The sequence below is a fragment of the Orcinus orca genome, chromosome 6 (genome assembly GCF_937001465.1).
Source record: "Orcinus orca chromosome 6, mOrcOrc1.1, whole genome shotgun sequence".
In the NCBI taxonomy this organism is placed as follows: domain Eukaryota; kingdom Metazoa; phylum Chordata; class Mammalia; order Artiodactyla; family Delphinidae; genus Orcinus; species Orcinus orca.
In genome coordinates, this window is record NC_064564.1 from 89338928 (window position 1) to 89364403 (window position 25476).

At 37.8% G+C, this 25476-nt stretch overlaps 1 protein-coding gene across 2 annotated transcripts in view; it reads left to right on the forward strand.

The window, feature by feature from the left end:
- Positions 1–25476, forward strand: part of TMEFF1 (transmembrane protein with EGF like and two follistatin like domains 1) — a 92335-nt gene that overhangs the window by 12031 nt on the left and 54828 nt on the right. For both annotated transcript variants that reach the window (XM_004271486.3, XM_049710983.1), the window contains exon 2: positions 14011–14120. In XM_004271486.3, coding sequence (XP_004271534.1) covers positions 14011–14120 — 110 coding nt within the window. The remainder of the gene's footprint in view (positions 1–14010; positions 14121–25476) is intronic.

A 25476-nucleotide genomic window follows, 5' to 3' on the forward strand; every position in this document is an offset into this window, starting at 1 on the left:
TCTATATGTATGTATATCTCTATCTACCTTACATCTATATCTATATTGTATCTATATCTATGTATCTAAATCTTTCTTTTCTGAACCTGACTCTGCCAAGTTGGCTCCTACCAAGGGAAATGGTTTAATTTATGCTTTATATCAGTTCTGTACTTTTAATTCTTTGTGTAGTCGTCTATTGTTAATGAAACATTGAAGCCTCCAGTTATGATACGGGTTTATTTTTCACAATTTTTCTTATATTTTTGTTATTCTGTTAGGGACATATACATTGAATAGTTTTTGTTTCATTTTTTGTTGTACTTTTTATTTTTGTGCAAGGCAGATTTAAAGAATCTCCTGAAGTCATAATGTTGCCCATTCCTTTTTGGATTTGTGTTTGTTTTTTAGTTTTTAAGTGTTGGGATTTGTTTCCCAATGTATATGTAGACCATTCTGCTTTCATAGGTATTCAGCCCGTTTACATTAAGTGAAGTAATTATGATATTTGTGCTACCCTCCATGATCATGATTATCTTTTAAAATGTAAAATCCAGTTGTTTTTAGTATAGCCACAAGGTTGTGCAACCATCACCACAATCAATTTTGGAACTTTTTTGTCCTCCCCAAAAGAGACCTCATATTCTTTAGCAGTCACTCCCCAAACCCCACTCCCACAGCCCTAGGCAACCACTAATCTATCTTTTGCTGTAGGTTTGCCAAGTTTAGACATTGCATATAAGTGGAATCATACAATATGTGGCCTTTGGTGATTGGCTTCTTTCACTTAGCATAATGTTTTCAGGGTTCATCCATGTCATAGCATGTTTCAGAATTTCATTCCTCTTTATGACCAAATAATAGTTCATTGTATGGATAATACCACATTCTGTTTATCCATTCATCACCTGATGGACATTTGGTTTGTTTCTACTTTTGAGCTATTATGAATAATGCCGCTATGAACATTCATGCACACGTTTTTGTGTGCACATATGTTTTCAGTTTTCTTGGGTACATACCTAGGAGTAGAATTGCTGGGTCACATGGTAAGTCTATGTTTAACATTTTGAGGAACTGCCAAACTGTTTTCCTAAGTGGCTGCACCGTTTTACATTTTCACCAGCAATGTCTGAGGGTTCTAATTTCTCCATATTCTGGCCAATACTTGTTATTGTCTTTTTTATTATAACCAACCATCTTTCAAGTTCATATATGTTATGCCTCATTTCTCCTATATATGTGATTTCTCTAATGGCGTGTAAATTTTCAATTAAAAAATTAATTAATTTTTGGCTGTGTTGGGTCTTCGTTTCTGTGCAAGGGCTTTCTCTAGTTGCGGCAAGTGGGGGCCACTCTTCATCGCGGTGCATGGACTTCTCACTATCGCGGCCTCTCTTGTTGGGAGCACAGGCTTCAGACGCGCAGGATCAGTAGTTGTGGCTCACACGCCTAGTTGTTCAATGGCATGTGGGATCCTCCCAGACCAGGGCTCGAACCCGTGTCCCCTGCATTAGCAGGCAGATTCTCAACCACTGTGCCACCAGGGAAGCCCTCAATTTTGTAAAAGCTGAATTGGGAGATAATGTCAACCCATTTACCTCCTCCTTCCCTCTCCCCCCTTTTTTACATTATTAGAAACATTGTTTTAGCAGAACTATTTTCATTATTCTTACTATTAATTCCATCATTAGCTTCTCTCATGGAAGAAACGAAGCATTTAGGATTTTGCATATTTTTCTTCTCATGCACTTTGAAATTCTATGTTTAAATCTTAAAACTCCCTCAGTATTTGCTTTTAGTTTATTAGATGATTTACTGTTAATCTTTTGTTACTATTTGAATCTATTTCCTTTTTACAAGTGTCATGTATTTTTCATGGCTCAGTAGTTTCATCAGTCTTTGAATTCTAAAGTTCTTAACATATTCTTCTGCCTTCAGAAACTTTTCAGCCATGGCGCCATTTTTCTCATTTTTGTGCAAATATTCTGAGTCTTTCTTTTCCATGGTTTAAAAAAAAAAAGCAAAGAAAAGGGAAAAAAAACTCCACACCTTTTTTCTTTGTTATAAAGGCAGTATTTGTTTGATATAAGAAATTTGAGGAATATGGAAAAATGTAAAGAAGAAGTCTGTGATGATTGCCATTCTCCTCTGCAGTATCGTAATGTTTATGCTGAAACGATTTCAATTTATACCAGAAAAAGTTTGAACTTTTTCCTTGATATGGGTGTTTGCTTTGGCATATGCTGTTTAACCTGGAGCCACTATTGTTCACAGGACAGATCTTTTGGAATTTTTCAGTTTACCTTATTTTGCCTTGTCAGCTTTCGTATAATACTGTTTTACAAGTGAATCTAAACTGCTGTTATTTCTATTTCAATTCTGTTGTTTCTAGCCTTATTGTATATTTAGATCCTCTATTGTTCACAAGTCAGCTCAGTCTTTGTTTAGTGTCTTGTGTTCATTTTTTCATAGTTTTTTTCACTTTAAAGTAGTTTGAGATATTTTTTAGGTGGTGCCATTATGTTTACCATTGTTTCCTTCTCCATGTTCAGACCATAAGTGCTTCCTAATTACCATTTAATTAAACTTAGTTTTAAAAAAATTATTCACTATTTTATAACAGTTTGCCATGGTTTAAGGTTGTGGTTGTATCAGAGTTTCTGTCCCAGAGGGGAGAAGTAACCTTTACAGTTTCCAGTGGTCTTTTGTAAAGATGTCATTTAATCTTTGCAACCCTCAGAGGAGTGATTACTATACCCATTTTTACTCTAGGGAACTGGGATTTCTCAGAGAGATTTAGTGTTGGCCAAGATTATATAGTTACTTAATCAAATAATCAAAACTCTGAATCTGGAACTCTTTCTAATGCACCAGAGTTTGTGAAGTCCTTTTAAAGTTCTCTTTTAGAATAGTTAATATCAGTTTCTTCCGTGCCAACTTGCAGGTTGTTTTGTAGATTTCTGTCCTTGTGGGTGACTTCTGGTTTCTGGCTACCTCCCATTCCATTTGGTATTGCAGACACTAAGGAATAATGGTTTGAAATAGAGCCAGAGATGGGAATTCCCTGGCGGTCCAGTAGTTAGGACTCAGTACTTTCACTGCTGTGGGCCCAGGTTCGATCCCTGGTCAGGGAACTAAGATTCCACAAGCCATGTGGAGCGGCCAAAAAAAGAAAAAGGAAATAGAACCAGAGAGTGTTTTTTTGTATTTAGATTTATTTATTGATATTTTAAATTTTTTGATGGAGGAAATACACTGAATATACATGCAGAATTTTAAAATACTTATGTAAACATGTATATGTTGCAAAATATAAATTGCATTATAACTATATAGTTTCTTTATTTTTCTTTATTTTTTTGGCTGCATTGGGTCTTAGCTGTGGCATGCAGGATCTTCGTTGAAGCATGTGGGATCTTTCATTGCAGCGAGGGCTCTTCGTTGTGGTGCGTGGGCTTCCTTCTAGTTGCGGTGTGTGGGTTTTCTCTCTCTAGTTGTAGTGCGCGGGCTCCAGAGCTCACGGGCTCTGTAGTTTGCGGCGTGCAGGCTCTAGTTGAGGCGTGAGGGCTCAGCAGTTCTGGCGTGCTGGCTTAGTTGCCCTGCGGCATGTGGGATGATGTTAGTTCCCCGACCAGGGATCCAATCCGCCTCCCCTGAATTGGAAGGCGGATTCTTTACCACTGGACCACCAGGGAAGTCCCTATATAATTTTATAACCTGCTTTTTTTCACTTCATAATGGATTTTGGTCTTTCCATATCAGTGTATGTGTTTCTGCTGCATACTTTTATGGCTGCATAATATTTCATCAATAACTTATTTAATTAATTCCCAACATATGGACACTTAGGTTTTTTTCCACTTTGCTGCTATAAAAAAAAAAGCTGATGTTACCAATCTTGTACCTTCGTTTTTATATGTTTTGTCTTCTATCCCTATCATAATTTCCTAGGAATAGAATTGTGGGGTTAAGGCATAGAGACAATTAAAATTTCCATGTATACAGCCATATTATCCTGTGAGATGTTCTGCCAATTTATACTGGTATAGTTGGTTTGAGTGCTCATTTTCCACACCTTCTCCAGAGCTGGTGTTAATAAAAAAATAATAGCAAACACTTAACATAGCACTTATGACGTGTCATGCACTGCTCTCAGTGCTTTCCCTATCTTTATTTAATCCTTCATCAACATTGTGAGATGGGTACTGTTATTGTCCCTAGTGTTATTGTCAGATAACAGATTTTTTATTTTTTATTTTTATTTTTATTATCCCTCATTTTACAGATGAGGGAACGGAGGCACAGAGTGGTAAATTACTAAGGTGTCACATAGCTGATAAGTGATAGAGCCAGGATACTGATCTAGGAGGTCTGATTCTAGGGTCTGCCTCTTAAACACTGAATTATAATGCCTGTTCATTTTTTTTTTAATTTAGGTAACGTGATTATTTTTTCTGATTCTTAAACTTTTTAATTTTTTATTGAGATATAAATTCACATAACATAAAACTCACCATTTTATACAATTCAGTGTTTTTTTAATATATTCAGTTATGCAACCATCACCACTATTTACTATTTAATTACAAAGCATTTCCATTGCCCCCCAAAAGAATTTCCATACCTATTAACAGTCCCAATACTCTTCTGTCCCTGTCCCCTGGCAACCATATAGGACTTCAGTTTATATATCTGTGAGAGTGAAGCACACAGGTTTGCCAAGCTAGTGAGAAATAGTAAGGGAGAGAGTGTTGAAGTTCGAGATCTTTGAAAGGGCTAGAAAGACCCTGGGTACCATTAATACCCAGCTCAAGATCTAGGTATTTCTTTCTGATCCTGCAATAGACTGTCCTTCCCATCACCTTGCCTGAAGCATACTGACATAGAGGAATTTAGAATTGAAGTAGGCAGCAGGGAATGATTGTAGGTGTTGGGGTAGAGGATTGACATGATCAAAGTGGTGTTTAACAAAGGGTGGTTTGGCAGTAGTGTGCAGAATGGGATGAAAAGTATTGGAGTCAGATAATTATGTGGCACATGTGAATTTCCTTCGTTAAATATAGCTTAGAGAACTTTTAGTCATCTCTGCTGCGGATGCTGTTTAATATTAATGTAAACTGCTTTTGGTTTTATATCATGAAGTATGAGTGCAGTTTATTTTCCCCCTCATATCTTTATAGCAGAAAATCAGTAATGTAATATGGTTAATTTAGTAAACAAGTTGAAGAGAATTTAATTCCTAATTCATCTCATTTGCTGAGACTGAAGTCAACATTTTTTTAAAAAATAAATTTATTTATTTATGGCTGCATTGATGTTCGTTGCTGCACACGGGCTTTCTCTAGTTGTGGTGCACGGGCTTCTCTTTGCGGTGGCCTCCCCTGCTACAGAGCACAGGCTCTAAGGCTCTAGGGCACCCAGGCTTCAATAGCTGTGGCACGTGGGCTCAGTAGCTGTGACGCATGGGCCCAGTCGCTCCGTGGCATGTGGGATCTTCCCGGACCAGGGCTCGAACCCGAGTCCCCTACATTGGCAGGCGGGCTCCCAACCACTGCACCACCAGGGAAGTCCCTGAAGTCAACATTTCCTAGATAGATCTGTTGTTTGATTTTCAATGATTTGTGTCATTAAAGGTATCTCTCAAACTGGTCTGGGGAAAGAGAAGAAGTGAATCTTTGTTGTATACCTACTTGTTCTAGGTACTGTTGCTTTTTAATACATTATCTCATCTAATCATTACAATACCTAGGGAAGGTGGTATACTCTACAATGTGAAGCACCAACATGTGAACCTGGCCCGTATTGACCCCCAAACTCACACTTTGTCCATTTTATGGCAAGCTGTCTCTGGGGTTGTTTGAAATCACATTGAGTCTTTTCCCCCATTAAATATAACTGGTATAGAAACTTCTAAAGAGAAAAAATCATCCATGTTCAACTGGTGCAAACACAGCCCCTGTTAACCAACTTTTGTTTTCTCCTGGCTGGATTTTCCTATATGTGTTTTATTATTATTTTTTTTTTCTTGTACGTGGGCCTCTCACTGCTGTGGCCTCTCCCGTTGCGGAGCACAGGCTCTGGACGCGCAGGCTCAGCGGCCATGGCTCACGGGCCCAGGCACTCTGCGGCATGTGGGATCTTCTCGGACCAGGGCACGAACCCGTGTCCCCTGCATCGACAGGTGGACTCTCAACCACTGCGCCACGAGGGAAGCCCCTTATATGTGTTTTTTATACATTAGCTTGGTGTATGTGTATAGCTTTGTCTTCTGCCTTTTCACTTGACATTCATCAGCTATTTCCACATTGCTATATAATATATACAACCTTTTAAACAGCTGTTTAATGTTCCATGGCTGTGTCACACCATTTCCTGGTGATATTTTAATGTTTAAATATTTAAACATTAAATATTCTTAATATTTCCACTGTTTTCAGTGTAGAGATCATGGAACTGTCTTGTAGGCAGTTGGATATGGGGTCGTGAACAAGCTGGGGTGTTTTTGGGAGTGAAAGCATCCTACAGGGGTCCTGTAAGACTGGATTGGTATGCAGGTTTTCCCAAATACTATAAACATCTAGAGAATGAGAATAAACCCATTGACATTTTCTTAAGAACGACGTACAGAGTTTGAACATGTCCTGGAGGGGAGTCAATAAGGAATCAACTGGCGATGAACTGAAAATTTCCACGTGTTGATAAGTACTTAAAGAATACTTATTGTTAAGTATTATTTATTCATTTATAGGACTTTGCCCAACAATGCTCTGAAGGCTGGAAATAGCATTGGCAAAAGCAGATGGAAGTGGCTTAATAAGGTTGGGGAAAAGCAACTGGAGACTTGAGTGGTAGGAGTGCATGAGAATGCTGAGAGAGAAGAAGTAAAATGAGATATCACAATGGGCTGGCTGAGGGCAGAATATTTTTATATATAGTAGGAGCCGTCTTGTCTCAGTGCTTTAAGATTCTGGTAGTTGGTTAATCAAAGTTTTTTAAGTGTGGAGTGACAAAATAATTCATAAATGCATGTAGCGTTTTAACTTAAAAATATATATTTATTAAACAGTATTTTGAAAGAGGTCCCAGAATTTTTCTTTGAGAAGAGCTGGAATTTCCCCTTTCTTGAATAAACTAGATTCATAATGCATTGAGTACACATTCCAGTTCTAACGTCTTTAAAAAGGAACTTAAAGACTTGTGGATACAAAAATCTAGGTTTTTATCTTGCCTACACCTAAGGCAATAGCTATTTGTAAAAAGCAACTCATCTTAAGTCTTTCTGTAGAATTCAATTTTGCTTTCATAGAAACAATTTATTTTTACTCTTATGAAGAGTTGAAACCACAGAATTACAATAACAAATACAGTTGGCATACACAAGCTGTATAACATACATAACTGACTCTTGAAGCACAAGAGCTGCTCTCCTGGTTGGAGCTAAAGTACTCGTGAATGTTCTAGAGAGTGACCTAGTAGCCTTGAGGATTCATTGAGCCATGGGCATTGGTTTGTATGTTTTACAGAGAAAAGCACACTTTGGTTAATCTGGAGAGTTGATTAAATTGGGAATAAATTCTAAGAGTGACATGGACTGAGCAGTAGGAGAAGGGAAAAGAAGTGATTAAAAGGGAAGTGGTCAGAGAGTTGGGGGGATAATCAAGATGATTCGTTTGGAAGGGGAGGCCAGGTGTGTCAATTGCTGTAGAAAGGTCAAGAAAAGAGTTGTAAGACTAAGAAAAAAGGTATGGATCTTTAGAGTAGAGGTCATGTTGACCTTTGATAGAGTTTTGATATGAAGGGGGAAGAAGCCAGGCTTTCTAGAGGTTAAGACGTTATTAAAGGAGGGGCACCCACTCTGAGCCAGGACTTGACATAAACTTGGAGGCAGTATATTTAGGTCCTCCTATTGAAATGAAAAACAGCCGTAGTAATGTGCAGAGATCTTGCAGATTGCTGCTTATTTGACTTACTTTCTTTGTAATGATTGTGTTAGAGAATTAAATGTAAAGCCTTTCATTTTATCTTTTATAGTGGATCTAACCCGGGGGTGATTTTGTTCCCTAGGGGACGTTTTGTAATGTTGAGACATTTTTGGTTGTTACAGCTGATCCTACTGGCGTCTAGTGAGTGGAGGTCAGGGATGTTGCTGAACATCCTGCAGTGAACAGGATGGCCCCCGCCCCCAACAAAGAAGTAGCTAACCCAAAATGTCAGTAGTGCCGAGACTGAGAAGCCCTCAATTCTGTCGTAACATTTCCAAAGTGAATTCACTTTTGGCTCCTGTAATTTCTAGCTAACTCATAAGATCCTCCAACTACCTTCTGTTTAATTGGAACGGTGGTAGGAAAGTCACATCATTCTGGAGTGCTAATAGGTCTCATTTTGAACTGCAGCCTGAACCTAGTTAGTGCTGCCAAAAGTTGGGGATTCTGGCAGTTCAGGTTCACAGTAAGTAGGGTTCCTTCGCTTACTGTGTATTGTTCCCCAGCTTTGAAATGTTAATGAAAATTGAGACAAGTTTTACATTTAGAGAATTATATGTCTGGCACATTTGTAACCAGAGCAAAGTGTTTCTGTTTTGAGCCACTCTGCTGAGTGATTCCTTGTGTAAAATATTTCTATTTGGAGAACTGAGTTTTGAGGGCCTTAGAAATGGCTCATCCTTTTTGCTGAATTTCCATTTTGGGCTCAGGAAGGCAGGTATGTAATTATCATCATCACTGACAGGTAGTAGAGTGCCCTCTTGATGCCTGGTACTGAACAGAATACTTGAAAAGAAGTAACATTCAGAAGATGATCCCAATATAGAATTCCTACTATACTGAGTTTGAGCTAAGGCAGTAGTTCTCAAATTTGGGAGGGGTCAGAGCACCAGAAAGTCGTGATGCTCTTGATAATGTAATTTTATCATGTAAACTGTGATGTAGCACCAGATTATTTAAGACTTTCCTTAGAAATGTTTATCTTAAATTTACATGCAATCATTATGTCAGGATTGTCTTTAACTTACATGTATCAGTGACCTGACCAATAGTGGCTTAAATGATAAGGACTTTATGTGTTCATTTCCCGTAACAGTAAGTCTGGAGGGATGAAATCCAGGGTGGGTGTGGTGATTCCATAATTCTCTCCACACTCTTGCTCCGTCTGTCTGGTCTACCATCTTTAGCTCGTAGCTTTCACCTTCACGCATGTAAGATGGTTTCCACAACCTTAGGCAAGAGGTTTACTTTCCAAGCAGAACAAAGAATGGAATAAGGAAGGAAGAATGGACAGTGCTTATATATCAACTGTGGTACACAACAAGGGATCTGGGGAAATAGATTACTTAGCTGAGTACCTTGTTTCCCAGAACAAAATTGGGGTTCCCTTACTAAGTAAGAAGGAGAGAATAGATCCAAAGTAGGCAATTAGCCACGACGGCCACAATGACAAAACAATTTAAAGTGTATGTTTGTGAGCTTGTGACATTCATGATCTTGTGTTCTCATAAAACACTGTTGGAGGACTTCCCTGGTGGTGCAGTGGTTAAAAATCTGCCTGCCAATGCAGGGAACACGGGTTCGAGCCCTGGTGTGGGAAGATCCCACGTGCCGCGGAGCAGCTAAGCCCGTGTGCCACAACTCCTGAGCCTGTGGTCTAGATGCCGTGCTCTGCAACAAGAGAAGCCACCACAATGAGAAGCCCACGCACCGCAACAAAGGGTAACCCCCGCTCGCCGCAACTAGAGAAAGCCTGTGTGCAGCAACAAAGACCCAACGCAGCCAAAAAAAAAAAAAAGATACATTAAGAAAAATAAAACACTGTTGGAATTTTTCTATTAATATTCTTTACTTATTTGTTGAACATTGGTTTTGTTGACAGCTAGCAAGGAAGTATCTCAGATAGTGAGGGTTTAAGAAATCTAAGTGAAAAAAAAACTCACTTAAAATGAGAAAATTCTCTCCATTGAAGCTTTTCCCTTTCAAATGAGAAACTGAAATTCTACTTGATTTTAATGAAGGTACATTATAGTCTAGGACACGAGTTTTCCTAAGGAACATGGTTTGGGAACCACTGATAATTAATATTTATGCATACTATTAAATTATTTGTGTCTCTGCTTTCACTTACATTGTTCATAGATAAGAACATTCTTTTCTCTCTCTTTTAATATTACCACATGTTGTGGGCAATTAAAACAATGCCATTTCTAAATTTTGTGTAATGATACTATCTATATTAGTTTTATAATCAGAAAAAGTGTTACTAATTTTTCAAGGTCAGTGCAAGTCTTGCCATCTTTGACACTGCACCCTATACTTCAAATCTATTTTTATTTCCTACTTCTTGAAACTCCTAGAGCAAACATAGTCTGTACAACACAATTTCCCCCTTATTATAGACTATATTTATATTGAATTAATCACTTATTGGTCCATATGTTAGCAAGATCATAAGCTCCCTGTTACGTTCTTTCCAGTGTATCCCAAATTCTTAGCATAATATTAGATACATAGGAGATACATAATTGCTTCCTGATCAGCTAACTACATAATCACATTTACCACATTAACACACATGAAAATAGCATGGATTTGATAGCAAGATAGGTGTAAAATAAAACATGACAAGTAACCAGTATAATCAGAATTTCATGACTTTTCACCCTTACCTGTTAACGTAGGACCTCTAGCTCCCACAGAACGCCTCCTTGCCAAGTTTATTTTTGGAGTTACCCAGGGGTGTACCATGTAGGCTCACTAATGTATTCTGGCCGCTGCCACACAGCATGTCTTGTTTTTCTTGTGATGTTAGCTGCCCCTGAAGTTGCGCCTTGGTACCTGCCCCTAGATATCAGAGGTGCACCTTGGAGCCTGACGCCACTATCTCCTTGGCTTTGTGCTGGCCTGCCCAGGTGTGCTGCGCCAGGGATGGTGAGGTGTCCTAGCCCCTTTTCTACCCCTCTTATGTCTTGTCATGTGGGTATCGAAGTGGAGCTCTTTGTGTCTTGTTGCCTCAGAGCTTTGTTTGGTTTGTTTTTGTTTTTAACTTTTATTGAAGTATAGTTGATTTACAATGTTGTGTTAGTTTCAGGTGTACAGCAAAGTGAATCAGTTATACATGTATCCACTTTTTTTTTTTTACATTCTTTTCCCATATAGGCCCTTACGAGAGTACTGAGTAGAGTTCCCTGTGCTATATACAACAGGTTCTTATTAGTTGTCTATTTTATATATAGTAGTGTGTATATGTCAATCCCAATCTCCCAATTTATCCCTCCCCCCCATCCCCTGGTAACCATGTTTGTTTTCTACATTCGTGACTCTACTTCTTTTTTGTAAATAAGTTCATTTGTACCCTTTTGTTTTTAGATTCCACATATAAGCGATATCATATATTTGTCTTTCTGTGTCTGACTTACTTCACTCAGTGTGACAATCTCTAGGTCCACCCATGTTGCTGCAAATGGCATTATTTCTGTTCTTTTTTATGGCTGAGTAATATTCCATTGTATATATATACCACATCTTCTTTTTCCATTCCTCTGTTGATGGACATTTAGGTTGCTTCCATGTCCTGGCTATTGTAAATAGTGCTGCAGTGAACATTGGGGTGCATGTATCTTTTTGAATTATGGTTTTCTCCAGCTATGTGCCCAGGAGTGGGATTGTTTGGGTGCTTCAGAGTTTTTAGTGAAAGGCATTCTTTAGTTTCTCATTGTTAGCCTCTCTGTCTCGTCATGATGACCCTTTGGGGTAGTCTGGATGAGATACCACCCTGTGCTTGGGATCACTCCTCCTTTCCAACCAAGGCTTTGTTTATCAGGCTGAGCTTTTCTGCCTCACTTTAGTAAGGATGATTATTCTCTAAAAATGTTCCTTCGTCCCTCATGCAAACAGATGCTTGAACAACTCTCACAGAGATGTGAGAATCTTACTGGCAGGGAGGGTTTAGGCTCTAGATTGCAATCTTGTTGCGCTTTTAAAATGCAACAGGTAAAACATTGCAACTCAAAAGAATCTCAAGCCAGGATAGCAAGTCTTAATTCAGAGCATGATCTTGACCCATGGACAGAATAAAAACTTTGTTCTTGTTTGGTATGTGTGATTGTATTGGAACCCAGTGTGAACTTTAAGGCTACAAAGAAAAGAAATAAGAGAAATACACTAAATTTTATTTCTCAAATTGTGCAATTGTTTTTATTTCTATGGTCCCTTAAATTGATGAAGCCTGTGGTTGAGCAAAGATATTATGCATTCTTATCTTCTTTTCCAGAGCAGTTCTTTATTAATGTATAGTTATCTTCCTTGGGTTTTAAAATGTACATTAGACAGTAATTGGAACCCGGACCTTGTGCAGGTTCCCAGTAGGAATGTAGGCAGATTGAAAAAAGCAACACCCACACTTAAGATTGAGCTTCAGGAGCTAATGCAAGAGGTTAAGCGGGGAAGAGAAGAACAAGCAAAAAGTGGGAGTTGAGGAAAAGCAAGAACATAAAGCCTCCAGAGCCAGGATGAAAGAATAGAAAGATGGTCATTTGTGCCTTGAATAGTGAGAGAAACAGAGAGAGCAACAAAACAGCTGCATTAGTTTCCTGTAGTTTTCATTTCTACTCATCTTTTTTTTTTTTTTTAAATTTTACACATATGCTTGAACTTTAGAGCAATCCAATTTTGTGCACCTGATATCCACTTAAGGAAAAGAAGAAAAAATTTTTGTAACCAATAGTTACATAGACATATGCTTACTTTAGTGCAGTGCTTGGTGCAGAGTGGCTTCTCAAATAAGTACTGTGACTATCAACTCCTTGTGTATTTAGGTACTTGACTGCCAGCTCGTTGGAGGGTCAGCTAGGAGGAGGAGACCTGAGACACATTGCAGAGCACTGAGGACAAGTGGGGCAGAGAGAGGAAATGATGGTCAACCAGGACAGATGTCACTAGATAGAGAAGTAGAACGTCCTTGACTCAGTCCACCGAGTCCTGATTTGAAGTCTAGAAGTAGAAAACAACCAGGGAGGAAGAATTGCTGGAGAAAAGCTCGCTGAGATCTGTTTGCCAAGACCTTGTCTCCATCTAGAGCTTCATGAGATCTTGTGCTCTTTCCAGAGTCTCTCAGCTATTGAGCCACAGGGTCAGAAGCTAACTTAGGCCTCTCTGCTCCCAGACTCATGAGTTCACCTCTACACTGGGATGAATTTTTAAGCAACCATTTGTTTACTGTTTGTATAAGTGCATTTGTTGTTACAGCTCTCATTCCCAGTAGGGAGGATATGAAAATTGTCTTTGTAGTGGTTTTCACCCAATTCCATGTGATTGGCTGCTTTACTTAGCATTAACCTGGAAGCAGTTTATTACGTTTCCTAGAGAGATTATTTTGATAGTTCCAGAATAAGACTGACAGTTTTGGAACAGGCACAGAATGACCACAGAATACTAGTATTATTGATAGGCTCTGCTTCCTGTGGTAGTAAAATTAAATCAGTCATTTAAAAAATTTAAGTTGAGAAAGATTTTGAATCTTTCTTTGCATGTAAATGCTCCATATGTTCCTGTTGTATGAGATTCAAGCTTACTTCATAATTCTTTTGTAATTAAAACTGTTTATTTGTTCTAGAGTGAATAATGATCATCCAAAACTTATTTTGGGTACCAGAAGAATCAAGATTCTTTTTAGTTATTATTTTTTATCCTTAAAAGTAACTTAAACACTAGAAAAATAATCTAAAATGTTAAGACAGTAGTAAGAAGACTGTCTTAAGCTCTTGGCAGGAAAAATATAAAGATTCTTTGGATTTATCTTTGGGAATTATATGAAATCCTGAGTTTTATTTTTCTTTGCTTTTATATACTTTTAGGCATATTATTATGTAGGACTCTCTTTGCAGAATCTTGAACATTTTGTGTCCAGTAGAACTTGTTTTTTGTATGTTGTGTCTTATTGTTATACTTGTGAATGAGGTGTAAAGATTTTTTCTTTTATCTATATATGTACCTTTGGATAAAAAAGACAAATATATATGAAACAATGTTTCCTCTTTTACAGAATTAAATGTGAGGGAATCTGATATAAGAGTTTGTGATGAATCATCGTGTAAATATGGAGGAGTCTGTAAAGAAGATGGAGATGGTTTGAAATGTGCATGTCAATTTCAGGTAAGGAAATCAAATCTCTTTTCAAAATTTTACATTTGTCATGTTTTGTAATTCCACATTTTTCAAATTAAAAAGCTTATTAAAACACCTTGAACCCCATAAGAAATTTGGGTTGACAGCCCACTGATTCTTTTTTGTCAGATGAAGCGCTCTTATTTGTACCTTCCATGCTTCTTTTCTTGAATTACGGGGGCAGACTGGCTCTAATAGAATGTGAAAATGCCTTGAAAAATATATTACAGTTCTATTCAAATGTAAGGTATAATTGTCACTGAAAGGAAATAAAGTACAGATTGCAGTAGTCACTTATTTAAAATGTTGGCCTTTTTTTCCCATTTCCTTCTCTTTCTAGTCTATCTCCCTTCCATTCTTATTTGTTGCTGTCTTATCTTTTTAGGCCAAAGAACATGACTGATTTGGTACCTCAGGGTAGATCAGGGTTAGTGATGGACTAGAAAGGGGAACCTCAAACCAAGTGTGAATATCTTTGCTTTTCAAATGCTGTTTTAGTTGTGATTTTGTTGTTTAAAAACACAAAAGGAATGGAAATGAAATGTGTTACATTCAATTCTTCTTCTTCTTTTTTTTTTTTTGGCTGCACCACCTGGCTTAAGGGATCTTAGTTCCCTGACCAGGGATTGAACCTGCACCCTAGGCAGTGAAAGCGCACAGTCCTAACCACTGGACCACCAGGGAATTCCCTCAAATTTTTTTTTTGTTTATTTTCCGTGATTAAGTTATAATCTGGCTTCAGAATATTGTTCACAAGATGGTCCCTTATTAAGGATTTGAGATGAGACAAAGAAGGAACTAGAATTTTTTAAACTCATAATCTTATTCTAACTGTACCCACCATTTTGGATTTTAAAGGTAGGAAAGGGAACAGATCAGGAATAAAAGCATAGGATAGTCAGTTACTTCTAGTAACCCTATAACTTCAGGCATGTTTTTGTATGATCCATCTGAAAAGAGAAGGCGTATTTCCCACCCTTTCTTATGATATTGTAATGAGAATTAAAATCAGAAAGGGAGCTTGAATATGAAGCCTTTTTGAAAACTATTAACTATCATGTTTATTTTCATTAAAAGAAGTAGAAAGTTTAAGTAAAGGAGGAAGTGTTGGGGAGTGTACTGTTGACCAGCCAAAAAGGTTGTTCTTGGTCAAAAGGGACTTTACAATCCACTATTTATTCACACTAGCCACCTTTGAAGTCGCTTAGCTAATAACCTTGTGCCCACCCCTCCATGGTTGCTCATGTAACAATAGTCAGGCCAGTGTAACTACTATATATAAAATAGATAATCAACATGGACCTACTGTATAGCACAGGGAACTCTATTCGATAATAACCTACATGGGAGAAGAATCTGAAAAAGAATGGATATATGTATACGTATAACTGAATCACTTTGCTGTACACCTGAAACTGACACAAAATTGTACATCAACTATATTCTAATATAAAATAAAAATTAAGTTAAAAAATAGGTGGTGATGTGTCTGACTGCCCTCCTTCTCCCTAAACCTTCTTAAAAATGATAGTAACTAATGTGGGCTTCTTTCCTTAAAAGAAGGTGTTGGTGTACATGGTGTATACCAAGCCCTCGTGAACTTCTACTTCTTCCTATTCTTCACGTTATACAGGTTTTATTGACCTATCTCAAGGGTCACTAATCCTTTCTTCTGTCATCTCCATTCTGCCCATCCAGTGAGTCTTTAATTTCAGATATTTTATTAAGAATTTATAGTTTCTATTTATCTGAGATTTCCTGTCTTTTCATTCATTACAAGAATATTTTCCTTGAGCATAGATATTGCTGCTTTAAAAATCTTTGCCAATTTCAATGTCTAGGACATCTTAGGGATCATCTCTGTTGATTGCCTTTTCATTTGAGAATGCATTATATTTTCTTGTGTTTTTTTCATATTTATTTTGAATATATCCTACACATTGTGAATGATATGTTTTTGAGTGTTTGAATTATGTTCCTCTGAGTATTGTCATTTTTGAAACAGTTAAATTGGCTGAACTTACACTGCAGACTCTGTTTTTCCCGTTGCAGGTAGAAACACAAATATCATTTCTTTTAGTCTTAGCTGGGCTACTTGGAGTGTGCCTCATGAGTGCTTGGTTCAGAGGTCAGCCACAGAATCTGGGACTCTGTGCTCCCTCTCTCCTTTCTGGGATTTTCTCTCTCACTTTCCAGTGGCTTTGGTTCTTCATGCCACAAAGATTGCAGGTTTTTGTTGGTGTTTCAGGCATCCTGTCTGGGGAAAACTGGGGCTGTTCCCTTCTTCCAACTGTCTTATATTTCCTTAGGTTAAATTCTTTGACATGGAATTGTTGGGCCAATGAGATGTTCATGTACAGATTAACATTCTCACTAAGAGCAGTGTATCAGGCTGCTTGTCTCCTTTCAACCTCTTGGTAGTGGATTTTGTCAGTCCTTTAAAATTATATAAATCTGAAAGGGAAAAAGCTTTTTTATTTGCATTTGATTACTAGGGAAATTGGAAATGTGCCATAAACTTATTGACCATTTTTTGTGAATTAATATTTCATATTCTTTGTTCATTTTTAGTATTTTCTTTTTCCCTTGTGTTGATTTGGGAAGACATGTGTATATACTATATATAATATACTATTTGTGTACTTAAAATATTGCTTACTGTGCTGAGCATTTTATATCCATTGACTATTCTAAATATTTTATATATATATATATATATATATATATAAAAGTTTACATAACTCATAAACTCTCATGAGAACCTGTGATGTAGGTACCATTTTGATACATTTTTTAGAAGAGTGATATATGCCCATAGTAAGCAACTGAAACATTTTATAAGATATATAATATAATGAAAAAATGTCTTCCTTCCATTCTAGAATACCAGTTGCAACATCTGTTAATTCTTAAACTTCCTTCTAGAAATATTCTGTTATACAAACGCATAGGTGTTTTAATTTCTCTTTTAAGTACTAAATCACTTAATAGTATTTACCTTAGAGATGGTTACTTTTAGTTTATACAGATTAATAAAAAGAGTTCTGTATTTTAAAAAAGTTATCCTAGTGTCATTTTAATTTTCATTTTGTTTATATTTTCTGATATAAAGAAGTTTAAAATTTTCATTTCATATTTATATTTGTCTTTATGATTCTGCTGTTCATTCTTTGAAAGTCTTTCTCTGCAACTCTAAGATTATGAAGCCTTTTTGACCTTTTGACCAGCTAGAGAATCTTCTCATGATCTGTCTGGAATCCCTTGTATTCTTACCTTGCGGCAAAGCAAGAAAGGAAAATAAAAGTTAGGAGTTTAGATCGGTAGACATTTATCCAGTGCTTACTTTGTGCTAGGCACTAGGCTAGGTGCTAGGGATATAAGGATGTTTAAAGACAAGTTGCTTGCCTTGTAGGAGCAAACTGCCTAAGGGCTTATAGTGTGATTTGATCCTGCTGCTGAGCGAACCTTCCTTTGACTCCTCTGCCTTCTTACAAGCTTATAAATCTGTTCAAGTTAGACTTAGATTTGTGCCAGTTTAAGAACAATGACCTCACATGCCCATTAAACACTACTCTGCTGAATGCTTTAGCAGTATCTTTCGATTCATTTAAAAACCTTGCTTATGAGGAGATTGGTTCAAGATGTCGGAGTAGAAGGACGTGTGCTCACTCCCTCCTGCGAGAACACATGAATCACAGCTAACTGCTGGACAGTCATCGACAGGAAGACACTGGAACTCACCAAAAAAGATACCCCATGTCCAAAGACAAAGGAGAAGCCACAATGAGATGGTAGGAGGGGCACAATCACAATAAAATCAAATCCCATAACTGCTGGGTGGGTGACTCACAAACTGGAGAACAGTTATACCACAGAAGTCCACCCACTGGAGTGAAGGTTCTGAGCCCCACGTCAGGCTTCCCAACCTGGGGGTCTAGCAACGGGAGGAGGAATTCCCAGAGAATCAGACTTTGAAGACTAGTGGGATTTGATTGCAGGACTTCTACAGGACTGGGAGAAACAGACTCCACTCTTGGAGGGCACACACAAAGTAGTGTGTGTATCAGGACCCAGGGAGAAGGAGCAGTTACCCACAGGAGACTGAACCAGACCTACATGCTAGTGTTGGAACGTCTCCTGCAGAGGCGGGGGGTGGCTGTGGCTCACTGTGAGGACAAGGACACTGGCAGCAGAAGTTCTGGGAAGTACTCCTTGGCATGAGCCCTCCCAAAGTCTGCCATTTGCCCCACCAAAGAGCCTGTAGCCTCCAGTGCTGGGTCACCTCAGGCCAAACAACCAACAGGGAGGGAACTCAGCCCCGCCCATCAGCAGACAATCAGATTAAAGTTTTACTGAGCTTTGCCCACCAGAGCAACACCCAGCTCTACCCACCACCAGTCCCTCCCATCAGGAAGCTTGCACAAGCCTCTTAGATAGCCTCATCCACCAGAGGGCAGACAGCAGAAGCAAGAACTACAATCCTGCCTGTGGATGAAAACCACATTCACAGAAAGACAGACAAAATGAAAGGCAGAGGACTATGTACCAGATGAAGGAACAAGATAAAACCCCAGAAAAACAACTAAATGAACTGGAGCTAGGCAACCTTCCAGAAAAAGAATTCAGAATAATGATAGTGAAGATGATCCAGGACCTCGGAAAAAGAATAGAGGCAAAGATCGAGAAGATGCAATAAATGTTTAACAAAGAGCTAGAAGAATTAAAGAACAAACACCTAGAAGAATTAAAGAACAAACAAACAAACGAGATGAACAATACAATAACTGAAATGAAAAATAAAATAGAAGGAATCAGTGGCAGAATAACTGAAGCAGAAGAATGGATAAATGACCTGGAAGACAGAATGGTGGAATTCAATGCCATGGAACAGAATAAAGAGAAAAGAATGAAAAGAAATGAATACAGCCTAAGAGATCTCTGGGACAACATGAAATGCACCAACATTCACATTATAGTGGTCTCAGAAGGAGAAGAGAGAGAGAAAGGACCTGAGAAAATATTTGAAGAGATTACAGTGGAAAACTTCCCTAACACGGAAATAGCCACCCAAGTCCAGGAAACGCAGAGAGTCCCAGGCAGGATAAACCCAAGGAGAAACATGCCGAGACACATAGTAATCAAACTGACAAAAATTAAAGACAAAGAAAAATTATTAAAAGCAACAAGGGAAAAATGACAAATAACACACAAGCGGACTCCCATAAGGTTAACAGGTGATTTCTTAGCAGAAACTCTACAAGCCAGAAGGGAGTGGCACAATATATTTAATGTGTTGAAAGGGAAGAATCTACAACCAAGATTACTCTACCTAGCAAGGATCTCATTCAGATTTGATGGAGAAATCAAAAGCTTTACAGACAAGCAAAAGCTAAGAGAATTCAGCACCACCAAACCAGCTCTACACCAAATGCTAAAGGAACTTCTCTAAGTGGGAAACACAAGAGAAGAGAAGGACCTACAAAAACAAACCCATAACAATTAAGAAAATAGTAATAGGAACATACGTATCGATAATTACCTTAAACACAAATGGATTAAATGCTCCAACCAAAAGACACAGGCTTGCTGAATGGCTACCAAAACAAGAGCCATATATATGCTGTCTACAAGAGACCCACTTCAGACCTAGGGACATATACAGACTGAAAGTGAGGGGATGGAAAAAGATGTTCCATGCAAATGGAAATCAAAAGAAAGCTGGAGTAGCAATATTCATATCAGATAAAATAGACTTTAAAATAAAGAATTTTATAAGAGACAAGGAAGGACACTACATAATTGTAGTAGGGGTCAATCCAAGAAGAAGATATAACAGTTATAAATCTCAGTACATAAGGCAACTGCTAACAGCTATAAAAGAGGAAATCGACAGTAACACAGTCATAGTGGGGGAGTTTAACACCTCACTTACACCACTGGACAGATCATCCAGACAGAGAACTAATAAGGAAACACAAGCTTTAAATGACACAATAGACCAGATAGATTTAATTGATATTTATAGGCCATTCCATCCAAAAACAGCAGATTACACTTTCTTCTCAAGTGCACACTGAACATTCTCTAGGATAGATCACATCTTGGGTCACAGATCAAGCCTCGGTAAATTTAAGAAAATTGAAATCATATTGAGCATATTTTAGGACCACAATGCTTTGAGATTAGAAATCAGTTACAGGGAAAAAAGCATAAAAATACAAACACATAGTGGCTAAACAATACATTACTAAATAACCAAGAAATCACTGAAGAAATCAAAGAGGAAATAAAAACATACCTAAAGAAAAATGACAACAAAAATACGACGATCCAAAACCTATGGGATGCAGCAAAAGCAGTTCTAAGCGGGAAGTTTATAGCAATACAATCCTACCTCAAGAAACAAGAAAAATCTCAAATAAACGATCTAACCTTACACCTAAAGGAACTAGAGAAAGAACAAACAAAACCCAAAGTTAGTAGAAGAAAGAAATCATAAAGACCAGAGCAGAAATAAATGAAACAGAAACAAAGAAAACAATAGCAAAGATCAATAAAACTAAAAGTTGGTTCTTTGAGAAGATAAACAAATTTGATGAACCTTTAGCCAGACTCATCAAGAAAAAGAGGGAGAGGACTCAAATCAATAAAATTAGAAATGAAAAAGGAGAAGTTACAACGGACACCGCAGAAATACAAAGCATCATAAGAGACTACTACAGGCAACTCTATGCCAATAAAATGGACAACCTGGAAGAAATGGGCAAATTCTTAGAAAGGTATAACCTTCCAAGACTGAACCAGCAAGAAATAGAAAACATGAACAGACCAATCACAAGTAATGAAATTGAAACTGTGATTAAAAATCTTCCAACAAACAAAAGTCCAGGACCAGAAGGCTTCACAGGTGAATTCTATCCAACATTTAGAGAAGAGCTAACACCCATCCTTCTCAAACTCTTCCAAAAAATTTCAGAGGAAGGAACACTCCCAAACCCATTCTATGAGGCCATGATCACCCTGATACCAAAACCAGACAAAGATACTACAAGAAAAGAAAATTACAGACCACTATCACTGATGAATATAGATGCAAAAATCCTCAACAAAATAATAGCAAACAGAATCCAACAACACATTAAAAGGATCATACACCATAAGATTGCAGGATGCAAAATTAATGCACAGAAATCTCTGGCATTCCTATACACCAACAATGAAAAATCAGAAAGAGAAATTAAGGAAACACTCCCATTTACCGTTGCAACAAAAGGAATAAAATACCTAGGAATAAACCTGTCTAAAGCGGTGGAAGACTTGTACTTAGAAAACTATAAAACACTAATGAAAGAAATTAAAGATGACATAAACAGTTGGTGAAATATACCATGTTCTTGGATTGGAAGAATCAATATTGTGAAAATGACTATATTACTCAAAGCAATCTACAGATTCAGTGCAATCCCTATCAAACTACCAGTGGCATGCTTCACAGAATTAGAACAAAAAACCTTACAGTTCGTATGCAAACACAAAAGACCCCGAATAGCCAAAGCAATCTTGAGAAAGAAAAATGGAGGTGGAGGAATCAGGCTCCCTGACTTCAAACTATACTACAAAGCTACAGTAATTAAGACAGTATGGTACCGGCACAAAAACAGAAATATAGATCAATGGTACAGGATAGAATGCCCAGAGATAAACCCATGCACCTGTGGTCAACTAATCCATGACAAAGGAGGCAAGGATATACAATGGAGAAAAGGTAGTCTCTTCAATAAGTGGTGTTCTGGGGAAACTGGACAGCTACATGTAAAAGAATGAAATTAGAACACTCCCTAACACCATGCAGAAAAATAAACTGAAAATGGATTAAAGACTGAAATGTAAGATGAGTACTTTAAAACTTTTAGAGGAAAACATAGGAAAAGCACTCTTTGACATAAACCACAGCAAGATCTTTTTTGACCCACCTCCTAGAGTAATGGAAATAAAAACAAAATAAACAAATGGGACCAAATGAAACTTAAAAGCTTTTGCACAGCAAAGGAAGCTATAAACAAAATGAAAAGACAACCATCAGAATGGGAGAAAATATTTGCAAATGAAACAACAGACAAAGGATTAATGAAACAACAGACAAAGGAGGTCAATATCAAAAAAAAAAATCAACAATCCAGCAAAAAAATGGGCGGAAGACCTAAATAGACATTTCACCAAGGAAGACATACAGATGGCCAAGAGGCACATGAAAAGATGCACAACATCACTAATTAATAGAGACATGCAAATCAAAACTATGATGAGGTATCACCTCACGCCAGTTAGAATGGCCAGTATCAAAAAGCTAGAAATAATAAATGCTGGAAAGGGTGTGGTGAAAAGGGGACCCTCCTACATTATTGGTGGGAATGTAAATTGATACAACCACTATGGAAAACAGTATGGAGGTTCCTTAAAAATCTAAAAATAGAGCTACCATACGACCCAGCAATCCCACTACTGGGCATATACCCTGAGAAAATCTTAATTCAAAAAGAGACATGTACCCCAATGTTCATTGCAGCACTATTTCTAATAGCCAGGGCATGGAACCAACCTAAATGTCCATCAGCAGATGAATGGATAAAGAAGATGTGGCACATATATACAATGGAATATTACTCAGCCATATAAACAAATGAAATTGAGTTATTTGTAGTGAGGTGGATAGACCTAGAATCTGTCATACAGAATGAAGTAAGTCAGAAAGAGAAAAACAAATACCATATGCAAACATATATATATGGAATCTAAAAAAAAAAAAAGGTACTGGTGAACCTAGTTGCAGGGCAGGAATAAAGAGGTAGACATAGAGAATGAATTTGATGACATGGGGTGGGAGGGTGAAGCTGGGGTGAAGTGAGAGTAGCATCGACATATATACCCTACTGAATGTAAAATAGACAGCTAGTGGGAAGCAGCAGCACAGCACAGGGCGATCATCTGGGTGCTTTGCGATGACCTAGAGGGGTGGGATAGGGAGGATGGGAGGGAGGCTCAAGAGGGAGGGGATATGGGGACATGTGTATGTATATGGCTGATTTGCTTTGCTGTGCAACAGAAACTAACATGGTACTGTGAAGCAATTATACTCCAATAAAGATCTATTTTTAAAAAAAAGGATCATACGCCCTGATCAAGTGGGATTGATCCCAGGGATGCAAGGATTCTTCAATGTATGCAAATTAATCAATGTGATACACCATATTAACAAATTGAAAAATAAAAACCATATGATCATCTCAATAAATGCAGGAAAAGCTTTTGACAAAATTCAACATCCATTTATGATAAAAACTCTCCAGAATGTGGGCATAGAGGGAATCTACATCAACATAATAAAGGCTGGGCTTCCCTGGTGGCTCATTGTTTAAGAATCTGCCTGCCAATGCAGGGGACATGGGTTTGAGCCGTGCTCTGGGAAGGTCCCACATGCCGTGGAGCAACTAAGCCCATGTATCACAACTACTGAGCCTGCGCTCTAGAGCCCGTGAGCCACAACTACTGAGCCTGAGTGCCACAACTACTGAAGCCCGCACGCCTAGAGCCTGTGCTCTGTGAGAAGAGAATCCACCCGATGAGAAGCCTGGGCACCTCAATGAAGAATAGCTCCTGCTCGTCGCTTAGCCTGTGCGCAGCAACAAAGACCCAACGCGGCCAAAAATTAAAATAAATAAATAAAATTAAAAACAAAACAAGACAGAAAAACATAATAAAGCCCATATACAACAAATCCACAGCCAACATCATTCTCAATGGTGAAAAGCTGAAAGCATTTCCTTTAAGATCAGGAACAAGACAAGGATGTCCACTCTCGCCACTATTATTCAACATAGTTTTGGAAGTCCTAGCCAGGGCAATCAGAGAAGAAAAAGAAATAAAAGGAATACAAATGGAAAAGAAGAAGTAAAACTGTCATTGTTTGCAGATGACGTGATTCTATACGTAGATAATCCTAAAAATGCCACCAAAAAAACTACTAGAGCTAATCAATGCATTTGGTAAAGTTGCAGGATACAAAATTAATGCACAGAAATCTCTTGAATTCCTATACACTAACAATGAAAGATCAGAAAGAGAAATTAGGGAAGCAGTCATATTCACCATTGCAACAAAAAGAATAAAATCCCTAGGAATAAACCTACCTAGGGAGACAAAAGACCTGTATGTAGAAAACTATAAGACACTGATGAAAGAAATGAAAGATGATACAAACAGATGGAGAGATATACCATGTTCTTAGATGGGAAGAATCAACATTGTGAAAATGACTATACTACCCAAAGTAATCTACAGATTCAGTGCAATCCCTATCAAATTAACAATGGCATTTTTTATAGAACTAGAACAAAAAAATCTTAAAATTTATATGGAGACACAAAAGACCCCTAATAGCCAGAGCAATCTTGAGGGACAAAAATGGAGCTGGAGGAATCAGACTCCATGACTTCAGACTACAGAGCTACGGTAATCAAGACAATATGGTACTGGTATAACAACAGAAATATAGATCAATGGAACAGGATAGAAAGCCCAGAGATAAACCCATGCACCTGTGGTCAACTAATCTATGGCAAAGGAGGCAAGGATATACAATGGAGAAAAGGTAGTCTCTTCAATAAGTGGTGCTGGGAAAACTGGACAGCTACATGTAAAAGAATGAAATTAGAACATTCCCTAATACCATACACAAAAATCAAATCAAAGTGGATTAAAAACCTAAATGTAAGACCAGACACTATAAAACTCTTAGAGGAAAACATAGGAAGAACACTCTTTGACATAAATTGTGGCAAGATATTTTTTGACCCACCTCCCAGAGTAATGGAAATAAAAACAAAAATAAACAGATGGGACCTAATGAAACTTAGAAGCTTTTGCGCAGCAAAGGAAAGTATAAACAAGACAAAAAGACAACCCTCAGAATGGGAGAAAATATTTGCAAACGAATCAATGGACAAAGGATTAATCTCCAAAATATATAAACAGCTCATACAGCTCAATATTGAAAAAACAAACAACACAATCAAAAAATGGGCAGAAGACCTAAATAGACATTTCTCCAAAGAAGACATACAGATGGCCAAGAGAAATATGAAAAGCTGCTCAACATCAGTAATTATTAGAGAAATGCAAATCAAAACTACAATGAGGTATCACCTCATACCAGTTAGAATGGGCCTCATCAGAAAATCTACAAACAACAAATGCTGAGGAAGGTGTGGAGAAAAGAGAAACCTTTTGTACTGTTGGTGGGAATGTAAATTGATCCAGCCACTATGGAGAACGGTATGGAGGTTCC